The following is a 25,290-nucleotide window of genomic DNA, read 5'->3' on the forward strand; positions in this document are numbered from 1 at the left end:
CTTTTTAAATTAAATGCTCAAGACTTATAGCTGTTTATAAAACCTAACGATTTTGTGCAAATCAAAATGTCAACACCCAAACGTAAATGCAAATTTTGAAATGAAGGGAAGGGAAAGCTGTGATCGATTTTAATTTTTAGACTGCAATCTGTCTTCAAAAGTTAAATTACATGGCAAGAGTTTGAGAGACTACGCTTGTGACCTTAACAGGAACAGCAACCCTTTTCCTGAGGCAAAGCTTCTTTCAACCATTAATAGTGGAAGGGATGTGTTTTTTTTTTGCTCTGAGAGTTGAAACTGATTTAGAAATTATCCACAAGCTTGAGTTAAATCCAACTGCTGCCTGATCATTCACTTCTGATGCAGAAACTAATCTGCTGTATGACCGAGATGTTTCTCTTCCAGTATCACTGGATTTGTTGTAGTTTATTGAAGTTCATAATTTTCCCATTCTTGACATAGACTTTCAGTAATATCAAATGAAGCTCTTTGCTGGCCAGCAGTATAAATCTTTCACTTGCTGAGCTAAGATCTCAGTCTGTCAGTGACACAACAGAGTGGCAGTTTTATTGGCAAAGATTATGGCTAACTTCTATTTATCTTGCTCCTTGTGATGTTTTCTCTCTAGAGGCAATAAACAAAGCAATGTTGTGAGATAATATTTCTTCCTCAGGAATTGTCAATGCTGCCTCATAAATTTAACAGCAAGGCTGTCCCGAGAGACTGCTCTCTAATATAAATAGGATATAGGTTGTAATTTGCTGAAAAGCTTTGTTCTCCTGAAAAGGTGGCTTTGAGCAAGTCATCTGTGTATTAATGAAACATTGAAGGCTTAAATGAGTGTGTATTCAACAGAATTTACATTTAGAGGAGCCATTTTGTAGATTAAAGACAAAGGAATGGCCATTATAAAGAACAAGTGGGATCTGGGTGCAGTTATTTGACCCATTTCCAAAAGATCCCATTTGTACTGGTAGTGAAAAGGGGAAGTGGTGTGATCCGAACATGAGGGAAACCCTGGACCGAGTGTTGTCAGAAAGGATGAGCCCTTAATCTGGTCGTTAGAAAATCATAGAACTGCTATGAATCCTCTTGAAGGACAGTAAGGTCAATTTTATTATTATAATTTGAAATTTGTTTAAATGTTTCCATGGAAAGTAGTTGGACCAGCATTCATTGCCCATCCTCCGCTCTCCCTTGAGAAGATGGTGATGAGCTGCCTTCCTGAATTGCTATAGTCCCTTCATTGTAGGTACCCTCACAATGCTGTTGGAGAGGGAACTCCAAGATTTTTCCCCAATGACCCTGAAGGAATGGGGATATATTTCCAAGTCAGGATGGGGGACATGTAGCTGGTGATATTACCACATGTCTGTCATTCTTCCTTCTAAATGGAGGTGTTTGTGGGTTTGAAAGGTGTAGCCAAATTAACGTTGGTGAATTTCTGCACTTCATCTTGTAACTGGTACAGACACTGCTGCTACTCATCATTGATGGGGGAGGTGGGGGATGTTTGTGAATGTGGCGATAATCAAGAAGGCTGCTTTGTCGTGTATTGTGTCAAGCTTCTTGAGTGTTGGAGTTGCATCTATCCAGACAAGTGGGGAATATTCGGTCACACTCCTGATTTGTGGACAGGCTTCAGGGAGTCAGGAAGTGAGCAAATCATTGTAATATTACTAGTCTCTGGCCTGCTCTTGTAGCCACTGTACTTGTATGATGAGTCTAATTGAGTTTCAGGTTAATGGTACTTCAGGGTGTTGATAGTTAGGGATTCAGCAATGGTAATACCATTGACTGTCAATGGGTTCATGGTTGGATTCTCGCTTATTGGAAATAGTCATTGCCTGTGATGATGATGCTGTGGCTTTGAGAAGTTATTTTGTCCTTTTGTTTTTGTCAAGAGAGATTGAGGGGCAAGTCTGAGCAGTCTTTGAGAAGACAATCAACTTGTGAAGCCATGGGTGTTTTATTTAAAGCTGGAATGATCGAAGCAGCCTGAATGGGTCAGGTCAATCTCCCAACCATGGAACCAGGGATTTTAGGTTTAGGTGCAGTGGTTGTTGCTCAGCAGAGTTGGAAGGCAATGAATCTCTCCTTGCTGCTACAGTCTCTGAGCTTTCTCTGAATGGTTTTTACTTATGGGCTGCTGGCATTGCATGTGAAACAATTCTGATTTCTGAATTTGCCTTTTGCCAAGGATGTGTTTATTGGATGTTACTACATTGGAACAGTCACTGTTTTGGTAGTAACGTTATCTATTATTCTGTTAAGTTTTCCAGTAGAGTTAAATTATTACAAGTTCCTCTTTCTTTTGTTGTATTTTAACTGTAGTATTTGAGTAAATTGTGTTTTGCTTAACGTCAAGTAGTTTAGAGTGATAGAGATGTACAGCGAGGAAACAGACACTTCGGTCAACTTGTCCATGCCGATCAGATATCCCAACCCAAACAAGTCCCATTTACCAGCACTTGGCCCATATCCCTCTAAATCCTCCTATTTATACACATCCATATGCCTTTTAAATGTTGTAATTGTACCAGCCTCCTCCACTTCCTCTGGCAGCTCATTCCATACATGCACCACCATCTGCTTGAAAAAAGTGCCCCTTAGATCTCTTTTAAATCTTTCCTCTCTCACCCTAAACCTATGCCCTCTAGTTCTGGACTCCCCCACCCCAGGGGAAAGGCCTTGTCTATTAATCCTATCCATGCCTCTCATGATTTTATAAACCTCTATAAGGTCACCCCTTGGCCTCCGATGTTCCAGGGAAAACAGCCCCAGCCTATTCAGCCTCTCCCTCTAACTGAAATCTTCCAACCCTAACAACATCCTTGTAAATCTTTTCTGAATCCTTTCAAGTTTCGCAACATCGTTCCGATAGTTTGACCAATCGAATTGTATCTGGAACACAGCATCTGATATTTACTTTTGAAATATGAAAACATTAGGGTCTAGGCTTAGTATGTTTTGAGGCTCTCTGGCGTAGATGTTACTTGTCAACTCAAGCTTCGATATTGAGCAAGCTTTGTTGCATTTGGGTGCAGACTGCTTAGGTTTCTGAGGTGTCCTAAAAGATGCTAAACATTGTGCCATGATCAGCAAACTCACTTCTGATTTTACGATTGAGGGAAGGTCATTGATGAAGCACCTGTGAATGGTTTGGCCTAGAAGACTGCCCTGAGGAACTCTTGTAGAGATGCCCTGGAGCAATTTAATTAAGAACAATCATACTGCAGGAGTCTGTAGTTGTTAGAAATTATCATACTGGATTGCGTTGTTTGATAAGCCAGCTGGTCTACGATCTGTTCATGCAGTGTTTTTTGCCATTTTCCTGAAGGGATATTACTATGTCATGATACAAGCTTTCTTGAGTTTCTAAAACTACTATTTTCTTGACAAGGCTTTCTGAGTTTACAATTTGAGGGAGGGCTTAGTGTCTAATAAAGATTTAACTGTTGTTAATATGGTGTTTGAATTTTTGAGATTCACCATTTTGGATTTATAAGTTTTAGCTTATAAAGTACATAGAGTGAGAACTCTTGGCTTTTTCGATAATTATTTTATTTCACCCACAAACTGCTTGAGAGATTGTCCAATTTTGAAACTGGCTCAGTCGGCATTATGTTTTGTTGTTATCAATCCATTTTTCCTACTCTTGTGCTCTGCCAAGCAAGCTGCTGGAAAATGCTTCATTTGTTTGTTCTCAAGTCTAGCTTCATTGTATTTCCGAACTAAATACTTCCCAGTCAACCTTTTATCTCCCAATATGTGAACTTATTGTTCAAGTGTGAATTGAAGAGGAGATGTAAATTTATTTAAGCTAACTTATCTGGTTTAGTGTACACTGCATGCATTTCCTAAACCTGCCTCAGTCTGTGGTCAGATGATCACAGATGCCACTGAAGGTCAGAATTCATTTGCCCTTTGAAAAAAAGTTAGTCTATGAAAGTATCAGGTATTAATATCAGATTCTGGAAGTTGAATGTCGATAACATATTTTATTGCCATCATTGCTGTATGGCTAGTTGGCGATGCAGACTAATGCCAACAGCATGGGTTCAATTCCTGTACCAGCTGATGTTACCATTTCTTCTCAACCTCTCCCTTCACCTGAGTCATGGTGACCCTCAGTTTAAATCATCACTAGTCATCTCTCTCTCTATTGAGGGAGCAGCCCTATGATCCAATAGCTCTATGGTGACTTTTGCTTCTTATTGCTAATACAGGTCATTCCGCTATAGTGCGTGTTTTGTTAATGCATATTCGCTATGAAATGATTGACAAATTGGAGACACTGTTTCTAAAGGGCGAACTTTTAAAGCGTGTATTGGTTGTAATGTGGTTCTGGCCCCATTAATTTAAATGGTGCTGTTATTATGTGATTTTCTTAGGACACAGGGTTGCCCGAGAATAGAAGTACTGCCTTGTAGCAGAACTGACTGTATTGGGAGTTTCCTTTGAAGTGCAGTAGGCAAAACATATTTCTTTTGTAGACACAAAAAAATAATCAAATCATTGATTATTAAAAGGTCTTCATATGTAGATACATTGTAATGGACAGTGTTAAATTTACTTTGATGCCCAGAATTACAAAGTTATTCACATTTCATGATTAACAATATGCACAGGCCAAGTTTTAGCGACAAAAGAAATGATAAGTTCTGACATTGAACATTTTTCTTGGCTTTGAAGAAAGTAACTGCTATTTTAACAACTTATTCATGGTGGATTGGCTTTCCCAGTAAGTGTTGAATAACTGGCAGGCACATTGGTTGCATTTGCGTTAGACACTATGCATTATACCATCACGCAACTCAAACAAAACATGTATCATATTATGGAAGATCTGGTAGCTGTATGCACAGTGCATCTTTTTAAACAATCATGTTGAAGAATTATTCATGAGCAAAGCAGACTCTGATTCAGGAAGTATCAGTTAGAATGGTGAATTTACTGTTGGAATGAGTATAGAATTCAAATTAAAGAGAAGGAAATGTAGATTGGATTATGAAAGTAAGAGGAAGAGACAAATGCTTTACACAGCATGACAATTTTGAATCAAGAGTGAAATATGCTGGAGAAACTCAGCAGGTCTGGGAGCATCTGTAGATGAATGTGTTAAATGCAGAAGTCTGCATGCATGCAGGAAACCATATACCCAAACTTGCAAGTAAAACTTACTTCAGCGTTCACTTCAATGACGTGTTAATTTTTCAATGTACACTTGCAAATTGAAGAGATTGAGATCATTTAGACTTTTTAAAAAGTACCAGCAGCAGGCTGATTACAATTATATTTCAAGTTATTCAATGCTGCCCTAAAAAATCAGTATTACATTGTCCTGACTTTATTTGAAAATTTGAAACAATGGTCATGGTGAACCTAGAAATGTCAATGGTGAATAAGGTGGGCCACAAGGATGGATATTTTGAGTTTTACCTTTTGGGATTCAGCGATTTTGAGTAAGACCATATGAACTGGATCAGGTTATTCCTCACTGAGAAGTTGTTTGAGTGGAAAATTTATGGCATTGACATATAAGGGAATGTTTGAGCGCTCGCCCATGGGAGTTACCTGGCTTGTTGCAACTGTGGAACAGAAAGTGGCAGGCAGCATGCCAGCAACTTTTCAAACCAGGCCCTTGTGAGCCAAGTACCTTGACATGGGTAAAGATGCGGAGGATCTACCCTTCAAACCAAAATGCAAAATTAATGAAATTTTGAGTGTGTTGTATTATAGCTGCCTGACACACCACGAGAGGGATTACCCCCTTGTTGAATATGTTTGAGGGCTTATTCAGTGTTATTTAAGACTCTTGCTTTTTTTTCTTAGACGTCAAGAATCACACGTTCAGATGAAGACAAAGATTCTGGCTGGGATGCATGGGGATCTTGGAGTGACTGTTCAAGAACTTGTGGTGGGGGAGCCTCCTACTCTTTGAGACGGTGCTTAAATGGCAGGTGAGTGCAAAACTGTTCAATTAAATTTAGTTTATGTATCTTGCATTCCTTAATGTTTCTCAAGCTTTGATTTGCTTTGAAAGCAGTATGTATTCTGCAGCAAATAGGCATCCATTTAATGTACACAAGATTCCACAAGTAGCATATTGGTGAACAACTACCTAATCTTAGAGTTCATTGAAGCAAGAATGTTAACCAATCCAAAGACCCCTCCATTGTTGTCGAGTTAGGAACCTTTATAACACTTACTTTCACAAATATTTAGCACCACCTTGATTCCATTGCCGAAAACTGCAAGCAGGACTATTTTACCAGGAACGTTGGAGGCTGAGGGGTAATTTTGTAGATGTTTATAAACTCAGGTTAGGTATGGATAGGGTGAATAGTCAAGGTCTTTTCCCCAGGGTGGGAATGTCTGAAACTACTGGGCATAGGATTAAGGTGAGAGGGAAAAGATTTAAAAGGGACCGAAGGAGCAACCTTTTGCTGCAGAGGGTTGCGTATGTATGGAATGAGCTGCCAGAGGAAGTGGGTGAGGCTACTATTCCAACATTTAAAAGGCATCTGGATGGACATTTGAATAGGAAGGCATTAGAAGGATATGGGCCAAATGCTCGCAAATGGAACTAGATTAATTTAGGATAACTGGTCTGCATAGGTAAGTTGGACTGAAGAGTCTCCTTCCATGCTGTACATCAACTATAACGCTATGATTCAAACTGTAAAAACAGAGCTACTTTAAAAACTTTTTGATGGCATACCATTACCATTTTTGGTGCAAACTCCACACGGTCAGTCACCTAAGGCTGGAATCAAACCCAGGTCTCTGGCATTGTGAGACAGCAGTGCTAACCACAGTGCCACCTGTTATATAGTGTCCAACTGTCTTTTAAATATTGTAACTATACCAGTATCTCCCACTTTTTCTGGCAGTTCATTCCAAATACCAAATGCCGTTTGTGTGAAAACGTTGTCCCTCATGTCCCTTTTAAACTTTTCTCCTCTCACCTTAAAAATAGGTCCTCTGCTTTTGGACTCCCCTACCTGAGGGAAAAGACTTTTGCTATTCATCTTACCTTTACCCCTTGTGATTTTATAAACCTCTATGAGGTCATCCCTCAACCACCTATGCTGTAGTGAAAAAGATACCAGCTTATCCAGCCTCTGCTTAGAACTCTCATCCTCCAGTCCTGGCTAACAAACTTGTAAATCTTTTCTGCGCCTTCTTCAATTTAATAATATACTTCCTATAATAGGGTGACCAGAAGGGTATACAGTAGTCCAAAAGTGGCTTCACCAATATCCCGTACAACCACAACATGACATCCCATGTCCTATACTCAATGATTTGAGCAGTGAAGACAAGCATGCCAAATGCCTTTTTTTAACCACTCTACCTGTGTGGCAGCTTTCAATTAATTTTGTACTTGAACTCCTAGATCTGTTTGACACCACTCCTGCCTTACCATTAACTGCCCTTGTTCTGCAATTGGCCCAATTGACCAAGATCCCTTTGTAATCTTTGATGATCTTCTTCACTGTGGTCTCTACCACCAATTTTGGTGTCATCCGCAAACTTGCAAACCATGCTCCTAAGATTCACATCACAATCATTTATATAAGCAACAATGGACCCAGCATTGATCCCTGTGGAACACCACTGGTCACAGGCCTCCGGTTCAAAAAACAACACTCTGCCACTACCCTCTGCCTCCTACCGTCAAGCCAGTTTATATGCAGTTGGCAAGCTTCCTCTGAATCCTGTGTGATCTAACTTTATTAGAAGATGGGACTGTTAGGAACGCAGTATGCGTTACCAATGATAGGGTAACTTCGACATTGTGTGTAGACATGAGGAACTGTATTTCGTTTTCCATGGTACTGTTCTATGATTCCACCAAGGTAGCTTGCACCAGAGCTATGTTTGATTTCAGCGGGAAGTAGGTATGAGGAGTTTGGATTTTTTGGCAAAATGTTGGGGACATTTTTTTAATGTAGGATTGAATATCGTTCAAGGATATACAGTAATTCTTCTTGATCTTCACCTGAAATCTTCAAATAGGTTCCACATGGAAAGGGATATGTATGTTATTGTGTTACTGGATTTCAGTGGGAGCCAGCGAGAATGCAGCTGGCCATGGCACACAATGGCCTGAAAAGGTAGTAATTGGTGATTCGGTTGTAACTTTAAAAGGACTTGAATGTATGTGTGAGTGGGAAAATATTTGTAGGAATGTGAGGCTAATTGGATAACTCTTTCAAAAACCTTGGACAGAGACAATACACTAGATTGCATCTTTCTATGCCAACTTTGCAGTAGGCTCCTGAGAGAGATCAACTATTTATTCTGGAGTATGGTTAGCTGCTGTGGCTGGCTGCGTTCACCTGATATCTGGCAAATTAATTGTCACTTTCTCAGGCGGACATAGAGCAACAAAATAAGACCGTAAGATGGTAGAGCCGAAGTAGACTATTCGGCCCATTGAGTCTGTTCTGCCGTTCAATGAGATCATGGTTGATCTGATAATCCCAACTCCACTTTTACGCCATAATCTTGATTCCTTTTTAATTTTATGTCTGAAAAGGAGGCCACTCAGCCCTTAGCCCATATTAGTTTAATTCGTGGTGTAAACACTCATCCTATTCTTTGTATTTCCAAATTTTCATATTCTATCTCTTTAGATTCATTTTTTTTTTTCTTAATGATGTTATACTCTTGACTTCGTAATTCCTTGTGAGACCATAAGATAAAGGAGCAGAAATAGATCACTTAGCCAATTGGCTCTGAGAGTATTCAGCTCCACTTTCCTGCCTTTACCCCATAATCCTTGATTCCCTTACTGATGAAAAATCTCTGTATCTTAGAGCATTCTTAATGTCCTCGCCTCAACAGTCCTCTGTGGTAAAGAGTTTCACAGGTTCACTACCATCTAAGAGGAGGAATTTCTCCTGACATCTGTCTTAAATGGGCAACCCCTTCCTGTGAAATAATGCGCTGAGGTCCTTGATTCTCCCACAGGGGCAAACAACTTTTTTGTCTTCATCCTAACAAGCTCCCTAAGGATATTGTAAAGTTCAATAAAGTTGTTCCTCTAAACCTTCGATGATCACAAGTCCAACCTCCTCAACCTCTTCATATTGGGATCAACCTGGTGAATCTTCTCTGGACTGCCTGCAATGCCAGTATATGTTTCCTGAGATAAGGGAATAAAATCATTCATCGTACTCTATGTACAGTCTAACTCATGCCTTCTATGGTTTTAACAAGACCTCCTCTATTTTTATACTCCATTCCGCCCTTTGAAATCCAGGTCAGTATTCCATTTGCCTTCCTTCTTACCTGCTGAACTTGTAAGCTAGCTTTTTTGGATTTATGAGTGAAATCACTCAAAGCCCTCTGAAAGCTGCAGCACATTCTCTATTTAAATAATATTCAGCTCTTCTATTCTTCCTGCCAGACTGCATAACTTCACATTTTTCTTCATTATGTGCCATCTGTTCTGTTTTTGCCCACGTGTAATCTGTCTGTATCTCATTACAGACTTTGTGTCTTCCTCATTTTGCACTTGTTTTTATGTTATCTGTAAACTAAATGATGGTACATTCACTTCTTCCATACAATTCATTGACATATCTTGCAAATAATTATAGGCCCAACACTGATCTTTGTTACACTCATTAGTTACAGGTTGCCATCCTGAAAATGCCCCCTTCTCTCGACTCTGTCTTCTATTAGTTAGCCAATCCTCTACTTCTGCTAATATGTGACCTCCAACAGGTGGGTTCTTTTCTTGTTAGGTAGCATTACATGCTGTACCATATAGGGAAATTTAAATACAGTGCTGACCCCGGAATCCAAACGCCCTATTGTTCAAACAAATTGGAATCCGAACAGTTATTTCGAGAAAATTTTGCCCTAAAATCCGAACACATTTTCAGAATCCGAACACCACGTACCGTTCAGGTCGCACACTGTTTGTTTAGTTCATCCTGGGAAGTAGTCGTGAAAGCATCTCTCGTGTGTCCATCACTACTTTACCTCGTGTTTTCACCTTGATTTGTGCTGGGTTTTTTTAAATTATCACCCTTGTGCATTCACCATGGCACCCAAGAAGAGCAGTGAAGCAAGTAAGAGGAAGTCCGTGAGAACGACAATTGAGTTGAAGAAAGAACTTATCGCTAAGAATGAGAGCGGTACGCGTGTGTCTGATCTCGTTGCCATGTTTGAGATGCCAAAATCGACCGTGTGTATGATTCTGAAAAATAAAGAAGTGATAAAAGAGGCTGATGTAGCAAAAGGTGTTACGACTCTGACCTCTAAGAGATCTAAGTTTATAGAGGAGGTGGAAAAACACCTCTTAATGTGGATAAACGAAAAACAGTTGGTTGGTGATCCCATCTCTGAGGGCATACTTTGTGAGAAAGCCAGGCTCCTGTCTGCTGACCTTAAAAACAAAAAAAAAATAAAAAAAAATGATGTGCCTGGAAGTAGTGCTGATAGTGGTGAGTTTAAGGCTAGTAGGGGGTGGTTTGAAAACTTTAAGAAATGAACTGGGATCCACAGTGTTGTTATGCATGAAGAGGCTGCTAGTTTGAATGTGGATGCAGCGGCAAAGTTTGTGAAGAAATTTAGCGAGTTTGTGAACACTGAGGGCTATGTGTCACAACAGGTGTTCAATTGTGATGAGACAGGCCTCTTCTGGAAAAAGATGCCAAGGAAGACCTATATAACTAAGGAAGAGAAGTCTTTACCAGGTCATAAGCCAATGAAAGACAGGCTTACTCTCTTGTTGTGTGGTAATGCTAGTGGAGACTGCAAGATAAAGCCTTTGCTTGTGTACCACCCAGAGAATCCACGTGTGTTCAAAAAGAACGATGTTATGAAGAGCAAGCTTAATGTTATGTAGAGGGCAAATATGAAAGCATGGGTTACCAGGCAGTTCTTCACTGAGTAGATTCATGAGGAGTTTGCCCCTCTGTGAAGGCTTATCTTGAGGAAAATAATCTACCCCTGAAGGCTCCTCTTGTGATGGACAATGCTCCTGCTCATCCTCCAGGCTTGGAAGAAGATTTGGTGGGCAAATATAGCTTCATCAAGGTGAAGTTCTTGCCCCCCAATATCACTCCTCTCATCCAGCCCATGGACCAGCAAGTTATCTCAAATTTCAAAAAACTGTACACTCAGGCTATGTTCCAGAGATGCTTTGAAGTGACAAACGAGACCGAACTGACCCTCAGAGTTTAAGAATCATAGACAAAGCATGGAGGGAAGTGTCTCTGAGGATAATGAACTCTGCCTGGAAGAAACTCTGGCCTAAATGTGTTGCAAGGAGAGACTTTGTAGGCTTCGAAGAACCACCTGTTGTGCCTGTTATTGTGTCTCTGTGGTCTAAAACACAGGCCACTGTTGAAAAGTGGCATCCTAACAAGGCAGTGGTCAACAGGAGCATAAACATGTTCAATGACAATGTGATTGACCACTTCAGAAAAATTCAGAAAAGTCACCAACACCAGACAACTTTGGAAAGGTGGTTCTCTATAGAAAGCCAGTCCAGTGAACCCCAGCCCTCTACAAGTGGCCTTAGTGTTACGGCAATGAAGAGACAAAGAGAGCAAACAGCAGAAGTACAGTTACCTGATATTATTATGGAAGGTAACTCACCTTCCAAGCAGTAAACCCTCTCCCTCCTTCCTCCTCTCCAGCTTCCACATGCACCATTAGCACTCCACACTAAGGTGAATGAAGTTATTTTCATGTTAGTACATTTATGTCTTGTTTTTATTATTATTATTACTTGATATTTAGGTCATTTACTCATCTTATTTTACCTTAACCGTATGTATTTGCAGTTAAAAGTGTCTTGAAAATGTTTTTTTGGGATCCAGAAACTGATTAATTCACTTTCCATTATTTCTTATGGGGCAAATAGTTTTGGAATCCAAACTTTTCGCAATCGGAACAGCCTCCTGGAATGAATTAAAGTCGGATTCTGAGGCATCACTGTATATTGTATCCAGTGGTTCCTCTTTACCTATCCTGCTTATTACCTTTTTAAAGAAATCTAATATGTTTTCAGGTACGATTTCCCCTTCATGAAGGCATGTTGACTCTTATCAATTACACTCTGCATTTTGGGTGCTCTGCTATTATATCCTTCATAATACACTGTGCCATTTTCGCATGGGGCCAGTGTTAAACTAATTGGTTGAGTGAAATTCAATATTGCATTGAAATTTGGCAATATCCTGTGGCTCCATCTTGTTCCAGCTCTCTCTCTGTACATTCCTTCAGCTTATCAATTGATCGGGATGATCCTGAAGTGTGTGTGTTGTTGCTGGAAGGTTCTGCTCAAAGTTGTGCTAAACTCAGGCAGCAGTGCCTTTCTTTGAAGAGGCAATAAAGCCTCTCATGGATGAGGACTTGGGCCACTGCAGACAGTATTGGTGTTCTGAAGCGATCCAATCATGGGGCTGTTGGCTACAATGTGTCCTGGAGCGATCACCAAGTTGAGATTTGACAGCAACCTGGTCAAGCCTTCTGATATGATACATGGATACAGCTAATGATTCATGGGTACAGCTTCATTCTCCAAACCAGGCTTTTCATTCTATTTTGGTGATACTAAATAACCATTTGGAATTGGCCAACATAGCCATTTTTATAAGGAGGTCAGATATTTCTCAGTTCAGATGAGGTAGAAACTGAATTACTTTTTAGACAATACCATCTGAACATCCCCACTACCATCATCACTTGTTCTTCTCCTTGTGCTAAGATTGTCAGAATGTTGCTTCCTCAAACTAAGTAATTGTGCTTCTGCCTGTGCACAGTGGTGTGGGGTGATGTCAGGTTGTGGCATATAGAACAATTGAAGTATTTAATTGAACATAAATTGAAACTCAAAATGATCATTGAACTTGTAGCTGGGATGAGGAGTTTACCATGTGAGGAAAGATTGGACAAGTTAAAGCATGTAAAATTCTGAGGCAACTTTATTGGCTAGACACTGAAAGGTTGTGTTTGAAACTAAAACTAGGAAATAGTTTAAAAATAAGGATCTCCCATTTAATGAAAACATGAGATTTTTTTTCTTCCGAGGGTCATATAGCTGTGGAACTATCCTCCCCCAAGAGCAATGGAGCCTGGGTCCAGAAGCAGATGTACATAGATTCATTACTTACAGTGGAGTCCAAGGGAATCTGTTGGGGTAAGCTGGAAAATCTAATTGAGGCCATAATGAGGTCAGCACTAACCTTATTGTGAATGGTGGAGCATACTCAAGGGGCCTCTCCCTGATCCTAGTTCATCTTGAAACATTATTGGAATCTCTTGTTGTGCAGTGGAAGCATCCCTAGCTGTGGGCTTGAAGGACTGGGTTCAAATCTCATGTGCTTCACAAGAAGTGTGCCCTCCTACATCTGAATAGGTAGATTATAAATATATATGAAAACATGATTGAAGAGAGCGTTCATTCTTATACATGTTTGCTGATTGAAGATTGAATTGTCCAGCTTAGTGCATGAAATAACAATGAATTAGAAACAATTGCACTTATTTTGCCATGTTACCATTATTTTAAAAAATAGTATTTTATAATCAACCAGTTCAGAAATTTGGTAGCGCATCTCCAAGGCAGGTAAGGCTTGATTCTAGACCTTCTGGCTCAGAGGTGGGAACAATACCACTGTACCACAAAACCCCTGTTTGCTGTTTTTCTGTTATAGATGGGTGATAAGTCGGCAGTAATCATAGTACTTCCGTATTGACCTCTACTTAACCTGAGGGATAGTAATCATTGTGCGATGTGACAATGTAAGCCTACAAAATAATGCAAGGTTGTTCTATTGGCTTGTGAAAGGAGATTCTGCAGAAAAGCATCAAGTTGATTGATTATGGCCTGGGAGAATGAATTCCTATAAAAGTTTAAATCTTTACAAAGTAGCTTTAACTGTGCAAATGTTTCTAGTTTATTTGTTTGGATAAGGTCATGAACCGAGACTACTCTGTGGTTTACTCAGAAGGGGAAAGAATGATTGGTTACACCAGACTGCAAATCAGGATGTTTAATCATCAGCCAAGAGAAGGAAAGCCAAAATCTGAGTATATTGCTAGATCTCACTGAATTCTACCCATCTGCTCAGCAGGCCGTTGTTTCAGTTTTCGAACAAAAAAAATTACAAATCCAGATTGTGCAAATGCATGGTATTGGTGTTGGGTTCTGATTTTCTTCATTAGACATCCCAATTTGCGTATTATCAATTGCCAGATTGTCCCAGTAATTTCCGCTCTTGCTGTCACTGCCACTTGAAACACAAAGGAAAGCAAAGAACCTCGTTGACATACACTTGCCTTCTACTCTAACTTCAGCTACCAATGCCCCACATTGACCTCTTCAGCTCATTCGTTGGTCAGTCCTCATTTCATGATTACTTCTACCTGGTTGCGATATATCAGACAACACATTGCATTACATAAAATGAATCTGATCCCCAAAATCCAGTTGTACGTTTTTGTATCCATATTGAAAGATGAGATGAAAATACTTGGGTGGTGGGGGATGGCGTCACGGTGACACGGCACTGCTGCCTCACAGCGTCAGGGACCCAGGTTCAAGTCCCACCTTGGGCAACTGTCTATGTGGAGTTTGTACATTCTCCCTGTGTCTGCGGTTTCCTCTGGGTGCTCCGGTTTCCTCCCACAATCCAAAGATATGCAAGTCAGGTGAATTGGCCAGGCTAAATTGCCCGTAGTGATAGGTGCATTGGTCAGGGGTAAAGGTAGGGGAATTGGTCTGGGTGGGTTACTCTTCAGAGGGTTGGTGTACTTGTTGGGTGGAAGGGCCTGTTTCCATACTGTAGGAAATCTAATCTAATCTAGGCTGAAATAGTTACTAGACAAGCACAAATGAATCTCCCAATAATACTGAAACCAACAGTCAGTGATTACTTTCGAAAAGTATGGCACTGGAAATGCACAGCTGGTCAGGCAGCATCCGAGGAGCAGGATGTTCCTGATGATGGGCGTATGCCCAAAATGTTGACTCTCCTACTCCTCGATTGCTGCTCGACCTGCTGTGCTTTGCCAGTGCCACACTGACTCTGATCTATTACATCTGCAGTCCTCACCTTCTCTTCATCAGTGATTACTGTTTGAGTCAGATCCCTGTTGTGCTTTTATGATTTCAGACCTCAATGCGGGACTTATTTTTATTCACTCATCGGATGTGCCCATTCCTGGCCTAACCCATACTTATTGTTCATCTCTAGTTTCTCTTGAGAAGGTGGTAGTGAGCTGCTTTCTTGATCGCTGCAGCCCATGTGCTGTAGGTAGACTCTCAATGCCATTAGGGAGGGAGTTTCAGGAGTTTACCCAGCAACACTGAAGGAACGGTGATGTACAGATAGCTGTGCTGCCTCACAATACCAGGCACTCAGATTTGATTCCAGCCTTGGCTGACTGCCTGTATAGAGTTTACATGTTCTTCCCTTGTCTCCGTGGGTTTCCTCCGGGTGCTCCAGTTTCCTCCCACAGTCCAAAGAAGTGCAGATTAGATATACTGGCCATACTAAATTGCCCATAGTGTCCAGGGATGTGCAGGTGAGGTGGATTAGCCATGGGAAATGTGGGATCACAGGGATAGGGTGGGGGTCTGAGTTTGCTTGGAATGCTGTTCAGAAGGTTGGTGCAGACGCTGGTCGAATGGCCTCTTTCACATTGTTGGGATTCCTTGATATATTTCCAAGTCAGGATGGTTGAGTGGTTTGGAGAGAGAACTGGTAGATGGTGGTGTCCCTATATACCAGCTGCCCTTGTCCTTTTAGATTAAATTGGTTGTGGGGTTAGAAGAATGAGCTCGCAACTTCAGCTGGACAGGATCTGTTAAATTGAGGATTTTCTATTCCCCCAAATGATCCATGTATTTGAAAGAAAACAAGGCTGTTTCTCTTCATCCTGTTCCTCCTATCCCACCCTCGAACCCCACCACTCCCAATCTTCCCAATATCTATCTCTCAACAAGCATCACTAAACCATACATTCTTGTCACTATGGCGTTGCTGTTTATGGGACCTCACAGGCTTACTTTAGTAGTTGTGCTTCCAATATGTAATAATAATTGTTTGATTGTGAATTTTCAGGTATTGATTTCTTACTAAGTGTTCATCTCCATTGATTGTTGCACTGTAAGTGATAGTAAGCAATGTTCCCTCTAATTTTGTTTTTGCTATTGCTTGAATGTCTGAGGTGTGTGTGTGGCAGAAGCTTCAGGGATCAGGAGTCACTCCTCACGCAATTGATGGGCAGGAACTTCCCAGAGGCTAGTGGTCTCACAGTTTAGAGAGAATGTAATGGTCAGGCCATGGAGGAAGAGGTTTCATTGAATCCTAACACTTTACCACTGAGGTCACAGCGGCATCACTGCCTACCTTCAGAGGTCTACCTGTTTAACCTGCACACCCTACAACAATAGTCACTTTGCTATTGAGAATATTCCAAGAGTGTGAAAGGCAGAATAGAAGTGAAAGTCTTTATTTCCTTGTTTCTTAATTCAACCGTGGCTTGCTTCAAAGATGAAACAAAGGTACTCTTTACAGCCCTTTCCCTGGTATTGTATATTTTAGGAGTGTAGCCAAAAGTCTAATCCTGATAGAATCAACAATGACCAAAAGCTGTAGGCCTGTATATGTTATAATCAGTTTTTGGAATTTAATATTTTGCTTGCAATAAACATTGAACAAGATATTTGTATGACTTGACTTGCCAAGTAGTACAATCCAATTGTGAACTGAGCACGACATTGGAACTCAATGGTTCTATCTCTTCCACCCGTCAGCTTTTATGGAATGGAATCTGGGGATTGTGAATTTCCAGCATTTCTTCATTTCACAAAGAAAAAGCATTTGTAACTGTTGTAAATCCCAGAATTCTGGTAGAAAAGGCATGTGTTACAAAAGTATGAGAAAGGAAGAAATCAATCCAGTCCAAAGCCAATGTTTTTTTTTAAACATACTTGAAAGTAAGGAAGTAACCTAATAATTAGAGCAGTTATAAACTTTGCCTTCAGTTAACATCAGCTGCAGATAAATACACGCCTGATCCAAATACATGTTCCATTGCTCACATTTTCTATAACCCTTGATCCAAACTGAGCACTTACGTCTGTTAAGTTCATGCATTTTATTATGTTCAGAACACAAATGCTGTCAACATGCTACCAGATGCTCCAGCACAGCAGTTCATCTTCTCAGTTATCCAGTCGGAAGAGAAGAATATTAAAGGTGGTGTGAAAGTGACATACTTAGATCCATTAACCCCCATGTAACTCTGCATGTATGAATATTTGATCATCATGGGTTCTCTCTTCCTTTTCCAACCTGACTCCCAGTCTGTGCTCCACCGCACCAATAAACTGGGCATGATATTAGTCAGAATAGAATAGAATTGCAATTTATTGTTACTTGTTTTTATGAAAATACAATGAGATGTTCATAAGTCGCCACAATTCAGCACCATTTTCATTACAGAAATTAAAAACAAATAATTGAGACAAAGTTAGGACAAAGTTCATCCTTCTCTTCATGGCTCCTGGGTTTCTGGAGTGTCTATGGGATTCTGCTGCCAATGCTACCCAAGCAAGGATTCCCGGACTGGACCCACCAAGCTGCCACCACTGAAGCCAACACCCACAGCCATTGCATTGCTGCCATAATAAGGAGGGACAGAGTGGACCCACCAAGTTGCCGTTGCTGAAGTTGTCACTCAAACCTTTGCCAGTTCAGTCGCTGCCCGAATCCGCCACATTGCCACCATAATCACGAGGAATGAACCAGAACACCCAGGCTACAACCACTAAAACCACCGACAGAAGGAACAGACCGGACCCACTAACAATGAAGTCTTTAATAAAGTTGGCCATGAGGAATGGACATCCAAATTCACCATAATGCTGCCACTGCAGCAAGCCCTCGCAACTGCCTTCCTCCACCACAGCCACAGGAAAGAAGAAAAACTGAACTTTGATTCAAAAGAGAAATGAAGGAACAAAACCAAAACCAAAAGCCAAGAAGAATGTGGCTGGCTCGGTGAGCAGGAGCGTACGGCCACAGAGCTTGAGCACTTTCTGCCTTGCCGCGGCTGCTATCAGACTTTTTGCTGAGTTGGTCAATTGTAGATTTGTTCTAATTAACTTGTTCAGAGGTGTGATCTCACACACCTTTGGAACAAGTGGGACATTAACCTGGGTTGGAATGTGAGTCTTTAAGCTCCAAATGAAGGTAACAGAGACTTTGTAAATGCAATCTGATTTATGCCTGTTTATTTTTCTACTCCACCTGTTTAGAGTAGTTATTACATAGTTCGAGCTGGTGGGAGGACTTGAAAATGGACCTCCTGGCCCAGAGTTATGAACACCACCATTGCATCACAGTAAACCAAAGGTATTAAATATTGTATGAAGTGAGTTTGCTTAACCATTCAAAGTCACTTTTTATAACTTGGCTTGTTGATTGAATGATTCAGCAAAATGTGACTTAAATTCTAAATATTGTTTGATAGCATTGTGATTGCATCAATGGCCTAATGATCTGAAGACATGGTTCAAATCACAACAAGGCAGCTGGAATTGGGAGTTAGATTAACTTCACAATTCTGGAATTAAAATGCTGTTATGAGTAATAGTAATCATGAAACTTCTTGATCGTTGTGAAACCTCATGAGCTTCACAATGTTCCTGACTGTAATAAGGCGTTTTATAGGGGGCAGAGTGGGAGGAGGTGTAATCTCGGTAGCTGTGGGAGTCGGTTGGTTTATCGTAAATGTGTGGGAGTCCCACAGCTACCGAGATTACACCTCATCCCATATTCCCAATTCTTTCGCCTCCGCCTCATCTGCTCCCAGGAGGACCAACTCCAATACCGAACAACCCAGATGGCCTCCTTCTTCAAAGACCGCAATTTCCCCTCAGACGTGGTTGATGATGTTCTCCACCGCATCTCCTCCATTTCCCGCTCCTCTGCCCTTGAACCCGCCCCTCCAATCGCCACCAAGAAAGAACCCCACTGGTCCTCACCTACCACCCCACCAACCTCCAGATACATCGTATCATCCTTCGTGATTTCCGCCACCTCCAAACAGACCCCACCACCAAGGATATATTTCCCTCCCCTCCCCTATCAGCGTTCCGGAAAGACCATTCTCTCATCAGGTCCACACACCCCCACCAACCCAACCTCCACTCCCCCCCACCAACCCAACCTCCACTCCCCCCCACCAACCCAACCTCCACTCCCCCCCACCACCCCAACCTCCACTCCCCCCCACCAACCCAACCTCCACTCCCCCCCACCAACCCAACCTCCACTCCCCCCCCACCAACCCAACCTCCACTCCCCCCCCACCAACCCAACCTCCACTCCCCCCCCACCAACCCAACCTCCACTCCCCCCCCACCAACCCAACCTCCACTCCCCCCCCACCAACCCAACCTCCACTCCCCCCCCCACCAACCCAACCTCCACTCCCCCCCACCAACCCAACCTCCACTCCCCCCCACCAACCCAACCTCCACTCCCCCCCACCAACCCAACCTCCACTCCCAGCACCTTCCCCTGCAACTGCAATAAATGCAAAACTTGCACCCACACCTCCCCCCTCACTTCCCTCCAAGGCCCCAAGGGATCCTTCCACATCCGTCACAAATTCACCTGCACCTCCACACGCATCATTTACTGCATCCGCTGCACCTGATGTGGCCTCCTCTACATTGGGGAGACAGGCCGCCTACTTGCGGAACGATTCAGAGAACACCTCTGGGAACCCGCACCAACCAACCCAACCATCCCGTGGCTCAACACTCTAACTCCCCCTCCCACTCCCACTCCGCCAAGGACATGCAGGTCCTTGGCTTCCTCCATCGCCAGACCATGGCAACACGACACCTGGAGGAAGAGCGCCTCGTCTTCTGCCTAGGAACCCTCCAACCACAAGGGATGAATGCAGATTTCTCCAGCTTCCTTATTTCCCCTCCCCCCACCTTATCTCAGTCCCAACCCTCGGACTCAGCACCATCTTCTTGACCTGGAGTCGTCTTCCCGACCTCTCCGCCCCCTCCCCCTCTCCGGCCTATCACCCTCACCTTCACCTCCTTCCACCTATTGCATTCCCAACGCCCCTCCCCCAAGACCCTCCTCCCTACCTTTTAACTTGGCCTGCTTGGCACACCTTCCTCATTCCTGAAGAATGGCTCATGCCTGAAACATCAATTCTCCTGCTCCTTGGATGCTGCCTGACCTGCTACGCTTTTCCAGCAACACATTTTTCAGCCAGGTGAACCTCATAGAATACGAGTTCCCTGACTGGGCTGTTAATCCTCGCTGATGGATATAACCAGAAGATTCAGAATCTCCTCCAGTTTAAGGGACTGACTTTGTGTTAGCTGGGCCACAGTCAGTGTGTTACTGCTGCAATTGGTTTCTGCTTTTTTGGAGGAAATCTGATTCTTGAACTGGCTGGATTATATAGCCAGTTTATTAACTGGCTTTCCTTCTTTATTGAGGACTGATTTCTAAACTGCCTGATCCTCACAGTCAATGTGTTTCAGGTGTAACTCAGTTCTCATTAGGGGATTGTTGTTTCACTGGCTGGTTACAGCCTGTGTGTTACTCTTTTCTCTTTTACTTTGAGAAAAGGACTATGTTGATTTTGTGGCAGGGCTTAGCCCTTGCACTCTGGTTTTCTTTGTTTTTTTGTATGTGTCTTCACTTTTTTTTGCTGTTTGGACTGAGTCCTTGTGAGAAATTGTAACAGATGAGCTGTTCCTGTGGTTAGGCCTGGCCTTGGGACTCGGCCTCTGTAAAGACTGAACACCTGTGTGTGTGCTGGGATGTGAGCATTTGCTACATCCTGGAGTTCGGGAGTGGACCAAACCCCTGTGAATTAACTGCACATTTACAATGTACTGTGTTCCTGTGAGTGGGCCTGGTTCTGTATGAATGGGCCAGGACTCTCTGAAAACTGAACACCTGTGGGGTGTGCATTTGCTGTCTTCAGGAGTGGACTCTGCCCTCTGTTGTGGACTCTGCAGTTTGAAGTGGACTCCATTTCTGACAATGCACTTTGTATATTGGTCTCTACTCCATTCCTGGGAATGGATTCTACATTTTGAAGAGAACTGTTTATGGTAATGGACTGTGTACCAGAAAGGACTCTGTTAGTTTGTAATTGACTCTTGTCTTGTTGCTTGTTGGGTTTATCAGCTGCACTGTCTTGAGTTTCCCTGGATCTGGGAGGCTCATAAGTCTCCTTCCACCTTCCACCCCGACCTCAAATTCACCTGGACAGTCTCGGACTCCTCCCTCCCCTTCCTAGACCTTTCTGTTTCTATCTCAGGCGACCGAATCAACACGGACATCTACTACAAACCTACCGACTCCCACAGCTACCTGGACTACACCTCCTCCCATCCTGCCCCCTGTAAAAACGCCATCCCATTCTCCCAATTCCTTCGTCTCCGCCGCATCTGCTCCCAGGAGGACCAGTTCAAAATACGTACAACACAGATGGCCTCCTTCTTCAAGGACCGCAATTTCCCCCCCGACGTGGTCGACGGTGCCCTCCACCGCATCTCCTCCACTTCCCGCTCCTCCGCCCTTGAGCCCCGCCCCTCCAACCGCCACCAGGACAGAACCCCACTGGTCCTCACCTACCACCCCACCAATCTCCATGTACAGCGCATCATCCGCCGTCACTTCCGCCACCTCCAAACAGACCCCAGCACCAAGGATATATTTCCCTCCCCTCCCCTATCAGCTTTCCGTAGAGACCACTCCCTCCGCGACTCCCTTGTCAGATCCACACCCCCCACCGACCCAACCACCACTCCCGGCACCTTCCCTTGCAACCGCAGGAGGTGCAACACTTGCGCCCACACCTCCCCCCTCACTTCTCTCCAAGGCCCCAAGGGAAACTTCCATATCCGCCACAGATTCACCTGCACCTCCACCCACATCATCTACTGCATCCGCTGCAGCCGGTGTGGCCTCCTCTATATTGGGGAGACAGGCCGCCTACTTGCGGAGCGATTCAGAGAGCACCTCTGGGCCACCCGGACGAACCAACCCAACCAACCTGTGGCACAGCATTTCAACTCCCCCTCCCACTCCACCGAGGATATGCAGGTCATTGGACTTATCCACCGCCAAACCACAACAACCCGACGGTCGGAGGAGGAGCGTCTTATCTTCCGACTGGGAACCCTCCAACCGCAGGGGATGAACTTGGACTTCACCAGTTTCTTCATCCCCCCTCCCCCCACCTTGTCTCAGCCGGATCCTTCCAGCCCGGCACCGCCTTCCTGACCTGCAGTCTTCTTCTTGACCTCTCCGCCTCCACCCTACTCCGACCTATCACCCTCACCTTGACCTCTTTCCACCTATCACATTTCCAACTCCCCTCCTCCAAGTCCCTCCTCCCTACCTTTTATCTTCTCCTGCTGAACACACTCTGCTCATTCCTGAAGAAGGGCCTGTGCCCGAAACGTCGAATCTCCTGTTCCCTGGATGCTGCCTGACCTGCTGTGCTGTTCCAGCAATAAAGTTTCAACTTTGATCTCCAGCATCTGCAGACCTCACTTTCTCCTCATAAGTCATCCCAAAAGTTGCCACCCGAGAGCTGCAGGATGGGTAGGCGGTCCTGTGAACCTGATAGCGGGTAGGCCACCCCAATGCCAGTTGTTCTGAAAGCCAAAGGTGGGTAGGCCGTTCTGAGCACTGTCGTCCTGAGAAGGGGTAATCGGGGTGGGCTGCCTTAGAGGGGGCCGGAAGGTGTTTCTGGGCAATCCACAGGCTGGATGGCATTTTGGGGTGGTCGAGAGCCAGATGGTACTTAGGACAGCCCGAAAGCCAGAAGGTGGGTAGGCCGTCCTCAGCGCTGTCACTCCGGGCACGTACCAGGGCGGGCTGTCCTAGAGGTGGCCAGAAGGTGAGGAAGGGTGGTTAGGGAAGTCGGAAGGTGGGTAGGCCGCCCTGATCGCTGTTGTCTTCCAGGGATTGGAAAAACAGGACGAGCTGTCCTCGAGATGGTTGGAATGGGTGTGGGGCAGGCTGAGGGCCAGAGGGGACCTGAAGGTGGGAGGGACAGGTGGCTTGCTAGGTTGCAGGAGGTGGCAGGGGGTGCAATTTTTAAATGTAATTGGACTGTCTTATATGTATTTGAAACTGTTTTGTGATGATTGGAATTAGGATTTGAGGTTTGTCCTCATTCCCTGAAAACTGGTTGAATGGTAGTTTGGGCCCTGGTTTTGCTGCTCCTCTCCCTTGTAAATTGCTGTTTCTCTGTATATAGCTGTTAATGTTAACTGTTTTGTAAACTGAGTATTGTTTTAATAAAATTTTTAAAAATTTGTATCTCTTCAGTTTAAGGGACTGACTCTGTGCTGGCTGGGCCACAGTCATTGTGTTACTGCTGCAGTTGGTTTTCTGCCTTTTTGGGGGCGGGGGGGGGGAACCTGATTCCTGAACTGGCAGAATTATATAGCCAGTTTGTTAACTGGTCTTCCTTTTTTTAATTGAAGACTGATTTTAATGTTGACTGTGTAGGACAGTCAATTAGTTACAGGTGTAACTCAGTTCTCATGAAGGAACTGTTTCACTGGCTGGTTACAGCCTGTGTTACTCTTTTCTCTTGTCCTTTGAGAAAAGGACTACGTTGATTTTGTGACAGGCCGTAGCCCTTGTACTCTAGTTTCTTTGTTTTACACGTGTTTTCATTTCTTTGGTGTTTGGACTGAGCCCTTCCGAGAAAATACACTTCCAGATGAGCTGTTCCTGTGGGTAAGCCTGGCCCTTTGTTGGTGGACTCGGCCTCTGTAAAGACTGAACACCTGTGTGTGTGCTGGGAGTTGAGCATTTGCTGAGTCCTGGTGTTCGGGAATGGACTCTGCCTCCAGGAGTAGACCAAACCTCTGTGAGTTAAGTGTACCTTCACAATGTACTGTGTTCCTATGAGTGGGCCTGGTTCTTTGTGGATAAACCAGGCCTCTATGGAAACTGAACACCTGTGGGTGTGCTTTGGGAAGTGTATTTGCTGCCTTCAGGAGTGGACTCTGCCTTTTGTTGTGGACTCTATCTCTGACAATGCGTTCTGCATACTGGAGTGGACTCTGTTTCTGGGAATGGACCCTGCATTCTGAACAGAACTGTTTATGGTCATGGACTCTGGACCAGAAAGGACTCAGTTTGTTGATAATTGACTCTGTCTTGTTGCTTAGGAGAAAGTGAGGACTGCAGATGCTTGTTGAGTTTATCACCTGCACCGTCTTATGTGTCCATGAGTCTGGCAGGCCTTACGGTAAGGCTCATAGGTCATCCTGAAAGCTGTCACCCAGAGACCCAGAGGGTGGGTGGGCTATCCTGTGAATTGGAAAGGTGGGTAGGCCACCCCAATGCCAGTTGCCTTGAGAGCTGGAAGGTGCATAGGCTGTTCTGAGCACTGTCCCCCTTAGAAGGGGTAATCAGGATGGGCTGTCCGAGAGGTGGCCAGAAGGTCTGTCAGGGCAATCCACAGGTTGGATGGTGCATTGGGGTGAGCGAGAGCCCGACGGTATGTAGGGGCAGACCAAAAGCCGGAAGGCCAGTGGACCTGTCCTCAGCACTGTCACCCCGGGCAGGTACTGGGGTGGGTTGTTCTAGAGGTAGCCGGAAGGTGTGTTAGGGTGGACTGAGAGCGAGGTGAGGTGTAAGAGCTGACTGTTTCAGAATGGCTGGAAGGTGGGAGGGATGAGTGGGTTGCTGGGGGGCATTTGTATTCTATGCACTGTCTTTTATCTAATTGGACTGTCTTATATGTATTGTTACTGTTTTGTGATGACAAAGTGGGATTTGAGGTTTGTCCTCATTTCCCTGAAAACTGGTTGAATGGGAGGGTTTGGGATCTGGCTTTCCCGCTCCTCTCCCTTGTAAAGTTACTATTTCTCTGTATGCAGCTGTTAATATTAATTGTTTTGTAAATGGTATTGATTAATAAAATTAAGAAAAAATAAACAGTGTCAGAGGTTCTGTTCACTTCAAGAGCTAGCTCTGAGGGAGGTGGATCAGTGTCCCAGGCTCTCCATGTGTCAATAAAAGTGAATTGTTGGGATATTGGACTCTGTGGCGTTATTTCAAAAACCTTTTGGGTAAGAGAATCTACCATCCTCATCCTGTGTAGTTTTCATGTGATATTAGACCTGCAATAATTCTGTTGACTCTTTAGTGGTACTTTGAAATGATATATCCAGCCACTTGCCTGTGTCTCACCAGAACCTGCTCAAAGAACCTGCAGTTTCGGATGAAC

At 43.6% G+C, this 25,290-nt stretch overlaps 1 protein-coding gene across 1 annotated transcript in view; it reads left to right on the plus strand.

Moving 5' to 3' along the window:
• Nucleotides 1–25,290, plus strand: part of adamtsl3 (ADAMTS like 3) — a 669,182-nt gene that overhangs the window by 268,107 nt on the left and 375,785 nt on the right. Inside the window, exon 4 of the mRNA XM_043677600.2 lies at nt 5,836–5,963. Within this exon, the coding sequence (XP_043533535.2) occupies nt 5,836–5,963 (128 nt within the window). The remainder of the gene's footprint in view (nt 1–5,835; nt 5,964–25,290) is intronic.

Source organism: Chiloscyllium plagiosum, unplaced genomic scaffold (genome assembly GCF_037043375.1).
Source record: "Chiloscyllium plagiosum isolate Xiang-an unplaced genomic scaffold, Cpla_swu_hap1 HiC_scaffold_39, whole genome shotgun sequence".
Taxonomy (NCBI): Eukaryota; Metazoa; Chordata; class Chondrichthyes; order Orectolobiformes; family Hemiscylliidae; genus Chiloscyllium; species Chiloscyllium plagiosum.